Source organism: Sinohyriopsis cumingii, chromosome 3 (assembly GCF_028554795.1).
Source record: "Sinohyriopsis cumingii isolate HCF-2022 chromosome 3, ASM2855479v2, whole genome shotgun sequence".
In the NCBI taxonomy this organism is placed as follows: Eukaryota; Metazoa; Mollusca; class Bivalvia; order Unionida; family Unionidae; genus Sinohyriopsis; species Sinohyriopsis cumingii.
The window spans coordinates 124,521,893-124,534,314 of record NC_142963.1 but is presented as its reverse complement, the minus strand read 5'-3'; the positions used below and the strand labels follow the sequence as shown (position 1 = coordinate 124,534,314).

Genomic DNA, 12,422 nt, shown 5'->3' with positions numbered 1-12,422 from the left:
TGGCCTAGTGGTTAGAGCGTCTGCCCCGGATGCGAGAGGTCATGGGTTTGAATCCCAGCCGAGTCATACTAAAGACTTCTAAAAAATGGTACTAACAGCTGCCTCACTATGCGATCAGCATTAAGAGGTTAGTGTTAGGACTGGTCGGCCTCGTGTCAGGATAATGTGACTGGGTGGGAGATCATGATACATGTCTGCAGCATGATGCCCCAGTGCTAGACATCACTTTGAACTGCCACACTGCAGACATTGTAGCGATGTGACTGGAAAATTGTTATAGCTACCTTAAAAATCTAAATCACACATACACACACACACACACACACTTTTCATGCTCTTAACCTCTTGCTAAAATTAAAATGTATAAAAATTACCGACAAGCATAGTTTGCTTCTTTCTACATAACAATCAGGGTCAAGAGGGGTAAAATTTTGCTTCCATGGGTGTGTTTTGAGTTTTATATTTAACAATATCTTTCAAAACAATGTTATGGAAATTATTCAATTAAAGTCTTTCTAAATTAATGGACAACGGACAGCAATTTCCTACATACGCATGTGCACAAGGGACGAACTGTGTAAATATTGTGATGAAATTGGATACCTGGGAGTGCGATGCTACAATGATAGGGGCAGTGATGTTTTCCTATAGCACTGGTTGAAATAATTAGAGCTGTTAATTATAACGGAACTGTCTGCCTGAGGGCAGTGATCCTAGGGAGTGAGAACCCTTATCTGCTTTCTTGTGTCAAGTATCAGGTTTTAACTAGACTGAATTATGGACTGGGAAAGTAGCTTTAATAAGATTCACAAACTTGGAAGAAGAGAGGTTTCGTAGCTTACAGTGTGAAAGGATTAATTAGATTTTCTCTCTCTCTCTCTCTGTTCTAGGGGATGGTAACTCTACAGGAAAGTAGGGGTTTTCTTGTGTAATGCAACACAAGGCTAAAGGAGTGTACATAGTATATATTGTAAATAAACATGTTAATAGCAGAATTATTTTAAGGATTTATTTCTGAACCCATCACGTTACAATTTTTGGTGGCAGCGGTGGGATACTTTCACTCTTAGCGGATTATTTTGTCTGTGGTGTTGTGTGCAATTGTGATAAATCCAAAGGATGAAATTTTACTAATAGGATATATCTGTTGTGGGTTTTGTTTTAGTATGTCGGCAACGAAATCTATTGCAGCTAGTGTATATCTTTTGGAGCGTGATTCTCTTAAAGTTGACTCCAGGATTTAAATCACGGTGATATCAGTGAGGATTACGTTTTGGATTTATGCAGATTCAGACAATTCTTATTCATTGTGTAAAAAATAAAAATTGACAGATGGAGGGCTTGATACTCCAACAATTATTTTTGGACATCGGAGAAATCCAGACACAGGTTTGGGTACAACATTACAAACCTCAACTCCTACCTTTAATGTGCAAAGTAGGTCGCAGGTGGAGGAAATAAAGTAGCTGGAACGGAATGTGAGGCACTAGAGAGCCAAATGCAGGGAAACCTTACAAGTCTAGGAAATGTTGCAAACACCAGTGGGAACAGGAATTTTCAAAAGCCATTAGTGAGGCCAGCGACCTACGATGGTTCGCAACCGTGGGAAGACTTTCGAGTTCACTTTGAACTTGTTGCTGAAATTAACAAATGGACTGAAGACCAAAAAGCAATGTTTCAAGCATCAAATTTACGAGGAAGTGCACAGGCAGTACTAGCGGATTTAGAATCTTCGGAGAGAAGAATGTATCGGAAATTGTTAAACGCGCTAAGCAGGCAGTTTGGATCGGATAATCAAACAGAATTGTTCAGGGTGCAACTTAGAAATCTCACACGGAGGCGAGATCAAACTTTGCCAGAACAAGCTCAGATGGTAAAGCGCTTAAGCAGGAGAGCCTACCCAAAGGCTCCAACTGAACTTATAGAAACGCTGAGCCGGGATCATTTTATTGATGCACTGACAGACTCAGACATGAGGCTTCCTATTCAGCAAAGCCATCCTAAAACCTTAGAAGAAGTCACAAAGTTAGCAGTTGAATTGGAGGCTATTCAAAGCGCAGATAAACAACGGGATCGTCGCACGATAACTCAAGTTCGAAATATTGGTCTTGATGAAGTAGAATGTTCAGTATCCGGCATAGTTGACCTCCAGGTATGCATCAAAGAATTATCCAGTGAAATCAGAGAAATGAAGGTAGAGCTGGATTCGTTAAAGAGAAAGCGCGTGGAAAGACCAATCAATCAGCAGAATTCGAAGAAGTGCTGGATTTGTGGCAGTGAGGAACATTTAAAGAAGGACTGTTCGAAATTAAAAGCATATAAGAACAGGCCGGGTCAGCAGGGCAGGAACCAACCCCGTAGCACTCGAATTTCAAGCAATGGATCGGGAATGTACATACAAGGCACAGTGCAAGGGCGTAAAGTGAATTTCCTCATCGATACGGGTGCAAGTGTTACCATAATTAACGGTCCCATCTATGAACACATGTCTGACCTACAAAAGCCATATTTGGAACCGGCCGGTCAAAAAATGAAAATGGCTGATGGAAAGTGTATCCAAACAAGAGGTGTGGGAAAAATGGATATCATGATAAATGATATAAAAGTTAAGCATGCGGTGTGGGTGGCGGAAATCGACAAAGCTATCGATGGAATTCTTGGTTTTGACTTTCTCCAGAGACACCAGTGTGTCATTGAAAATGTTGAAACAAGATGTGATTGAGAAATCCGATGGTCCGTGGGCATCGCCCATTGTTCTTGTTCGAAAGAAAGATGGATCGACGAGGTTTTGTGTCGACTATAGAAAACTAAATGAAGTGACAATAAAGGACTTTTTCCCCGTTTCCAGGATCAACGATAAACTGGATGCTCTTCGAGGGTCGAAATGGTTTTGTACTCTAGACTTACAAAGTGGGTATTGGCAGGTAGCCATGGATCCCAAAGATAGATGTAAGACTGCATTCGTCACAAACTATGGTCTCTATCAGTTCAAGGTCATGCCCTTTGGCCTTTGTAATTCGCTTGCTACTTTTGAACGTTTAATGGGCCGAGTCCTAGAAGGGCTTTCGTGGAAGATATGCCTGGTCTATTTGAATGACGTTATTGTATTCGGCGCAGATTTCGAAACGACGTTACAAAGCGTGCGAGGCATTTTCGAAAGCCTATTAGCTTCTGGGTTGAAACTGAGTCCAGTAAAGTGTCATCTGTTCCAAAGCAGTGTTTCGTATCTGGGGCATATCGTGTCTCATGATGGCGTCCAAACAGATACTGACAAAATCAAAGCCGTACAGGACTGGCCTACTCCTATTAACGTCAAGGAGGTGAGGAGCTTCGTGGGTTTGTGTTCGTACTACAGAAAATTTATTCCAGGATTTGCTGAGATTGCAAGGCCTTTAACGATACTTACAGAAAAAAATCGTCGACTTGAATGGAATGAGGCATGTGAGGTGGCATTCCGAATTCTGAAATCCAAGTTGTCTTCGAGCCCTCTTCTGGCTTATCCCGACCCGTCTGGTTCTAACATCATTTTGGATACTGACGCAAGTAACCTGTCAATTGGCGCAGTGCTCTCCCAGAATCAAGATGGTCAGGAAAAGGTTATAGCCTACTGTAGCCGTACATTGGGTAAAACAGAGAGGAAGTATTTGCGTCACGCGTAAAGAACGCCTTGCAGTTGTCAGTGCTATCAAGCATTTTACTGTTATCTGTACGGTAGGAAATTCGTCATTCGTACTGATCATAGCTCATTAAGATGGCTGACTCAGTTCAAGGACATGGAAGGCCAACTCGCACGTTGGTTAGAAACTCTTGGGACCTGTGATTTCGAAATCGTATACCGTGGGGGTAAGAAACACCAAAACGCTGACAGCCTGTCGCGTAGGCCTTGTGTAGACTGTTCACATTGCGAAAATGTTGAAATTAAAGATGGGAGTACATCACAAAATTCCAGTAAACATCCTCGCTGTGATGTTCTGGGCGGTAGTAAGGAAGACGGACACAAGGAAGAGTCCTCGTAGATTGTAGGAATTTCGACAAGAGAATTGAGGAAGGCTCAGCAAGAGGATAAGGATATCGGTTACACAATCAGCTGTATGGAAAAGTCTGGTGAGCGCCCGAAATGGCATGAAATCTCTATACTGAAAGCTACGAAACCTCTCTTCTTCTAAGTTTGTGAATCTTATTAAAACTACTTTCCCAGTCCATAATTCAGTCTAGTTAAAACCTGATACTTGACACAAGAAAGCAGATAAGGGTTCTCACTCCCTAGGATCACTGCCCTCAGGCAGACAGTTCCGTTATAATTAACAGCTCTAATCATTTCAACCAGTGCTATAGGAAAACATCACTGCCCCTATCATTGTAGCATTACACTCCCAGGTATCCAATTTCATCACACTGCTCCCCTCTTTGAAAACGTGTCCCACATGTTACCCTCTGAGTCAATTCAATTTCTTCATATAGATGACAATGAACTGGTTGTTTTGGTCGGAGTTAAATCATCGTACCAGTACTTTTACAACATTAGTTATGAAGCAGCCTGCTATACGAGTTCACAAAATATAAAATTAAATATGAGATATAAAACTTTAGGGTTTTTTTCTTTCTATTTTTTCTTCTAATTAAGTCAGCTAAATCCTATTTACACACTAAACACTTATGCCAAACGAAATAGTTCACAAGTATTTCTTAGGCAATTTAGTCATTTGCACATTTCTACTAATTTAAGTCATTAGACAGTCACGGAACACAGTCATTTTATTGAGCCTGATCATGTCTTAGATCATTCTACACTCTAGGGTCAAATCTCTGCGGTGGGCGTCGCACCCGCTTGCCGCGCCCGTACTCCATAGCATCCGGAATGCCAGTTTCACTGTCAGACATGTCGAAATTACTTTCATCACTAGATCCACTGTTAGGAATTTCCTTCTCCATGTTCACAATGTCCTTCAACCAGTTTGTACTGTCGCCATAAAATGGTATTAGTTATAATGAACCACACGCGGTTTGTGAGTTGGAGATTTTTGAATGCGATATACCAGGTCACTGATACATTTTACAATAAGATAGGGTCCATCCCAATTTGATTGTAATTTCGGGCTAATCCCAATTTTCCATTTTGGGTCATGCAGCCACACAGCGCCTCCTGTCTTATACGTTTTAATGTGGGTCCGGTAGTCGTAGTACCATTTCTGCTTTTTGCTTGCATGTTTTATGTGTTCCCTAGCTAACGCAATGGCATAATCCAAGTATGTCCTTAATTTTGAATCAAATTCTGTAGAATTCCTGGACTCCAAAGACTTTTCCTTTAGAGTTCCATACATCAAATCAATAGGTAACCTCACTTCTCTACCAAGCATCATTTCGTTTGGTGAGAATTTCGTTGAGTCATGAGCGGCACTACGGTATGCCATGAGTGCCAGTGGCAGAATATCATCCCAGTTTTTCTGATCTTTGGACACTAGGGTAGCCAGAATGTTCTTGATAGTCTGATTGAAACTTTCTACCATTCCATCTGACTGGGGGTGCAGAGCAGTAGCCTGCGTTTTGTCTACCCCTAAAAGGTTACACATCTTGAACAAGTTCGCCTCAAAATTCCTTCCTTGATCTGTATGAATTTACATTGGTACACCGAACCGAGCGATGAACTGATCCACTAGAATTTTTGCCAGTCTCTGCCTCCTGGTCTGGCATTGCGAATGCTTCTATCCGTTTCGTGAAATAGTCCCCTATCACAACGACATACTTGTTTCCATGATTTGACACAGGGAAAGGTCCCAAAATGTCTATGGCGATTCGTTCCATTGGTGCACCAACATTATAAATTTTCATGGGGGCCCGGTTAACTTTATATGGCCTCTTTCGTGCGGAACACTGGCCACAACTACGGCACCAGTCTTTAACATTTCCTCCTACACCCGGCCAGTAGAATCGCTTCTGTATTCTAGAAAGAGTCTTGTTCACTCCAAGGTGACCAACAGTAATGGCATCATGCAAGTTCGCGATAACATCATCCCAAAATACTGCAGGGACCACCAGTTGCCAGGAAATGCGCTTGCCCGTCACATCTTCCCATCTACAGTACAATATCATGACACCCCTACACACACACACACACACACACACACACACACAAAGAAACTGGGTCTCGGGTAGCCAAATGGTATAAAGTGCTAAAGTGCACGCCGTCACCGATCACTGCCATCATAACACTGTCCATATGGGTTCAAGTCTCAGGCTCGGCCATTGTGGGTAATGTGAGAAGCTTGCCATTAGCTTCCGACAGGTTTGTGTTGTTACTGGGGTTTTCGCAGGTTCTTCCTCCACAAGTTATACTTGCCATCATATATAGCCTATCTTGCGCGGAGTAATGGCTTTAAACCCAAAACAACAACAACAGAAATTCATCGTTTCGGAAAATGTATTTCTTTAAAGATTAAACAAATTGAATTTGTTGAAAATTGTCAATGTTTTCATAATCCACTTACTTCTGAGAGAAAAAAAATCACCAGCATATAAAAAATAATTTAAAATGGCAATACATGTATTGTTCTAATGACTTCAGTATAGATATGACGAAGATAAGAAGTTAAAAGAATGGCACATTTCTGTTTGGGTCAGTACTGCCATCATTTGTGCAAACCTGTGTTAAGCAAAAACGAATCACCAGCCAAAAATAGCTACAATCCATCTTCTCTGGTATGACATTTCACAGTTATTCTCCTCTAGGGGCAAGGGCCAGTTTTTATGTACAAATTTAATGCCGCAATCAGCAACCTAGTATACAAAATCATAAAAAATCAAATACACAAGTGAGGTCAAAATGGTCCATATTGTTAGATACCTATATTAAAACAAAGCATAAAAATATTATCCACTTGACCAGAGAAGTCAATGGCAGTTTATAGCAGAAGAAGTTTATGCACTCCAAACCCAAATTTATACCTACAATTTTCATGTCTGAAGGTCATTTTTGACACCATGTGATGCTCACAGTGCAAACACAAGCCCTTTTCCTTGATGACAGTTCTGCAAAACAGTACCGGTATGTACTCAACTGGCTGATGCAACTGAAAATAGTTGTCATCCAAGCTGTTTTTGAGATATTCTACTTCCACCAAACCCATGTGTTTACTGCTATGGGAGGCTAGCTCTTCTTCCTAGCTGACTATTGGTATTTCACTATCAACATAACGCAGAGTAGCTATGGAAGGTGTACATTCCCGACATCAATTTCAAGAACAACACCAGCCCGCAACATCTAGTTCTTAAATATATCCATATCTTTAATTAGTAAATAATAATAGCTGAAAAAGTCACACCATAACCTTAAGTTAAGAAATCTGCCAGGGGCCAATTTATGAAACTGTACCCTGCCACCTCTGGATATGTGCAAAGGACACGCACTTTCAAACTAACACTCTTAAACCGTACCGATAAATGTATGGGAGATAACCTGCCCATTACTCTCAGTGAGAGTACAGTCTTGATTGTAATTGAATCTGTATGTGGCATCACTGCTTAAATCCTTTGTGGGTGGATGAACAAAAAACACAGCTGATAATTTAATTATTTGTATTAGGAGACCATTGATTCACATACTGAAAAATAACAAACTCTGAAATTTAAAAATTCTACATAAGCACTTTTTCCAAGATTGGATTTATAATAGGACGTTTGATTTTTAATGCTTATTTATAATAACTATAATTATTAATAAAGTAACAACCTGAACTAACACCGATTGGACAATCTGCAAATCTATCAAAAATATTCACTATCTAAAATGGTAATAGACAACATAGACAGACAGAAAGACAGACGGGTAAAGATCATATCTGAAAAGACAGAAAATGATGTAGTTGAAACATAGCAAGAAAACTAGACTGACAAAAGAATAAATACAGAGAAAACACAATTCATTTAAAATCATAAATATTCATATATATTGTGATCTCATGTTCATGTTGATCTCTTGACATGGGACTGAACGAAACGAATGATTAGTTTTACCAATTGTTATGCATAAAGCGCCAAGAACCTGGAAATCACCTTTTTCCACAATCATCATTTTTGGGCTTGTAATACAAGAAAAAAATACTGACTCAACATCACCGTCCATCTTGCATATTTTTTCTATATACGAGAAGACATTACACACAAAATACAAATACAATCCTCTGAACAAACTATTTCAATGGATAAGTGTTAGAATGAGAAAATAGGATATTACTAAATTATCTGGTTATAAAATAGTTTTCAAAATGTAAATAAAATTACATATTTCACAACAAGATGTTGAATACTTCACCTGATGTGATAAAGGTTCCTCAATGTATTGTCTATAATGGGCACTTTATCACAAATCAAAATGCACCCTACAAAAAACTAAAACACTTCAAACCATGAAACAATCAAACAACAACAACAATCCAAAATTAACAACTCATTATATGTACATGTATGTGATTGAAGGCATTGCAAACTGGACAACCCATATTTATTTAATTGCATATATATATATGATATTTTAATTACTCATCAGACTATTTTGTCTGTATTCTTTATTTAAAAATCAGCTGCCAGCAGTTTAATTATTTCCTTGCTTCACGACCAGACATAGTACATGTATACAGGGGATTACCTTCAAGACATGCACTGTCACACACCAACCAAAATGTGTGTGATTTGCATTTTTGATGTAGCTTTAAGAAAATTTCAGTCATATCGATACGATGTCTGCACTGTGGCAGTTTATAGTGATGTCTAACACTGGGGCATCATGCCGCAGACATGTAGCATGATGTCCCACCCAGTCACATTATCCTGACACCAGGTTGACCAGTCCTAACACTAACCTCTTAATGCTGAGTGCCAAGCAAGGCAGCTGTTAGTACCATTTTTGTAAGTCTTTGGTATGACTCGGCCGGGGATCGAACCCACGACCTTCTGCATCCAAGGCAGATGCTCTAACCACTAGGCCACTGGAGCGGTACCACAATATGTTGCTAAATTGTTTTCTTGAATGTACTCTTCCCCCCTTTTGTAAAAAGCAATGGAAGTGTGAACCAACTTTAGGATTTTCAAATGATATCATCTTTCATTTTGGCCCCTTGCTCTTCCAGACATTATACGGTAAAACAAACTTCTTCTAATAAGTAAGGCTTGGTTTTTTCTGAACAAGTGGATTTTACATAGTTTGGCAAGAATAATAAGAAAATTTATAAGCATATCAACATCATTAATTCCTTTAAAATATATCTTTAATAAACATTTAAACTTTTGGTCAAAAGTTTAGATCCATTACACAAATACTTTGAAAAAATATTCAGTAACTGGACATTATTATAATACATGTTAATAATATATTTTATCTCCTTAAAATATTTTAATAACTGGTTTGTTCAAATATTTCCAAAAAATAAATATCAAATAAAAACTAATCCAAAAATAGCATATTTTGTACATAGTTTAGCCAGCACAAAAGAATTGGTCCAGTCCTCTTCACCAAATGCACGTGCTGTGTGGACCAAATTTTATGTTGATCGTTTGGCTTTTCATTATCTGAGTTCTTGCCATGACTTTATAAATAAATTAATATTTTCTCTTACCTTAGGAGGTAAAGTTTTGAGAAACATGAAAACTATTTGTACTTTCAAAAAGCCTTCTAATTTTCCTTTCCATTTCACTGATATCTTTGAGATAAGAGGAAATACTGGATCAAATTAGTAGTTTGTTGTTTTTATTTAATTTCATGAAAGATTATTTTAGGTCAGTATCGTTGTGCATATTTAATTGTCTGTCAGTTTTAAAATATTTTGTATTCCATTACATGTTATTGTAATGTAAATATTGTTTACTGGACTTGATTTTTTTCCGAATTTTGTTCAGTTCTGTTTGACTTGACTGATTTTTTATTTTATTCATTTCATTGATGTAAATACCTAATAACTGAAACAATGTATCTAGTTGCTGACCTTAAAATCAGTGACAGTTTTGGTAAACAACTTTTTAAATAAAAAATTTTAAATTCTTTCTCAAAGTGAGAATCATTAAGTTCAGTTGCGATCAGACCTGGACTATGTGATGTGAGGCACGTGTTAATTCATGAACAAACTTCTATTTTTTCCGAAGAATGAACTCTTGACCCCCATCCTGGAATCTGTTTTGCATTTTAGTTAGTCATTATAAATGATGTTATGATAAGAATTCTATCAGTCATGCCGTAACACTTGAGACGTCAAGTTGTTTTATGTTGTGTCCAGTTTGGGGCAAAAAAATTATTTTCTTCAAATTATTGAATTTCAAGTCATTGTTTTCCCTGGAAATACTAAAGTGCTCTGTTAATTCTTGGACAAAGACATTTACTGGAATTTATATGTGTATTTCATCATCATCATTTTGACCGCTCTGGTGGCCTAGTGGTTAGAGCATCTGCCTGGTATGCAGGAGGTCATGGGTTCGATCCCCGGTTGAGTCATACCAGAGACTTACAAAACTGGTACTAACAGCTGCCTTGCTAGGCGCTCAGCATTAAGAGGTTATTGTTAGGACTGGTCGGCCTGGTGTCAGGATAATGTTACTGGGTGGGACATCATGCTACATGTCTGCAGCATCGTGTTCCAGTGCTAGACATCAATATAAACTGTCACACTGCAGACATCATAGCGATATGACTGAAAAACTGTTAAAGCAGCATTAAAAGTCCAAATCACACACACACACAGCAGTATATACAGTAGTAACATTTCTTATATTATCAGCATTCTATTCATTGTTAATCAGGCTCAGTTCAAAATTAAATGTGGTGTCTGGCTAGTTGATAAAATACATGGAATACAATACAGATAATATTAAAGTCAACCAAGTTATTCAAAAAAAAATATCCTAATTTTATTCTGGCATTTTCTGCACATGATTACCATAAATATGATTAATGAGTGTGATTTCAGAAGCCAGCTTACAAAACCAATCGAGTCATAAAATGTGCATGGACTGTCATCACATTTTTGCACTCTAGTCAAATTACAATGTGAATCAATTCATGTTATTTTGATTGTGAATATATCACTGCCTAAAGAATTTGTTGTGACAGTCCCCATATTAAACTGTAAATGTAATTGTGAGTTACAGTCCTCTTTTCACTTGTAGTCCACCTTCTACTATTTGAATGTTTTTGCTCATAGCGAGTTTGAAGAAAAAAGAGGAAAAATAATACCTGTATTGATCTGAATAGTATCAATGAAAGAATTGCACCCACAGAATATCATTTAATTAAATATGGATTACTGATTTACAGTGTTTTCAATGTAAGCTGGCAGGGTCTGAAGTGTTGGTAAAAACCAAAGAAGACAGAAAAGGTAGTTATGAAAGTCTTATTAATATCAATAAAACTAATATTCACATTCTGTCCATATACATTGAATTAACATTTGAATAGCAAAATCTGGTAACTGTATCAGCTCTAAAATAAATCCAGGTAGCAAATGTAATATTTGATGTGTACACACTTAAAGTGGACGCTACAAAATGTTGGAAAAATGCAGATATTTTAAAAAATTAAAAGGTAATAAGCTGAAGTGGAGATGTGTGTGTGTGTGTGTGTGTGTGTGTGTGTGTGTGTGTGTGTGACATGACACCTCAGCACAATAATGGTGCTATGGTGCTACTCAAATGTAAAGTTTAAAAAAATATATATAAAGCATTGCAGGAAAACTTTAGAAAGATTAAACCATTTATATAAGTGTAAACAAGAAATACAACAAGGTAAAATACTAAGATGTTACAATTCTGTCAACAAGGTATAACAAATATAAGATAATGGTTAAACATAAAATCCTTAAAAACATGGTCAAATTTTTTAATATAAATTTCACTTCCTTAAAAAGTCAAAAATTCTCTTAGATGGACATTATAAAGCCTATTCAGTAAGTGCACATAAAAAAAAATCTCATAGTAGGGAAACTGTCTTGACAAGAATGCGTTCCTCTGTCAGGGTAAACACTCTGAGATTACACTCAACAAGAGGTATGCATGTCAAACTCAAAGCTGTCGTGTGTACCAAATTTTCTAAGTGTGTACACAGTATACAAAATAACCAAAATGATGCCATTTAGTTAAACAATTTGAAACTCTACTTCTTACTAGGCTGCCAACAGTACAAAATAGTTTTTTGACCGTGGGGGCAAACCACTTTTCTGCAAGCAGTCTCGAAAACATGTTACACAAAGTTTTGACACAATTAAATATCAGTAGGAACTTTATAAGTAAATTTAAATATACACATAGAGACCTTATATTGATTTACACCTAGTGATGTTTATTTCACATCAGATACTACAAACGTTGCCATGTAAAATGAGTTAAATTCATGACATTTTTCACTGCTTTTCCTCTTTAAAGATAGAGACAGTTCCGAATGTGTC

At 37.7% G+C, this 12,422-nt stretch overlaps 1 protein-coding gene across 1 annotated transcript in view; it reads left to right on the top strand.

Moving 5' to 3' along the window:
• The first annotated feature begins 3,761 nt into the window (after positions 1-3,761).
• LOC149803773 (uncharacterized) overlaps positions 3,762-12,422 on the top strand; it is a 33,724-nt gene continuing 25,063 nt past the window's right edge. Inside the window, exon 1 of the mRNA XM_089953556.1 lies at positions 3,762-4,104. Within this exon, the coding sequence (XP_089809682.1) occupies positions 4,092-4,104 (13 nt within the window). The 5' untranslated portion in view covers positions 3,762-4,091. The remainder of the gene's footprint in view (positions 4,105-12,422) is intronic.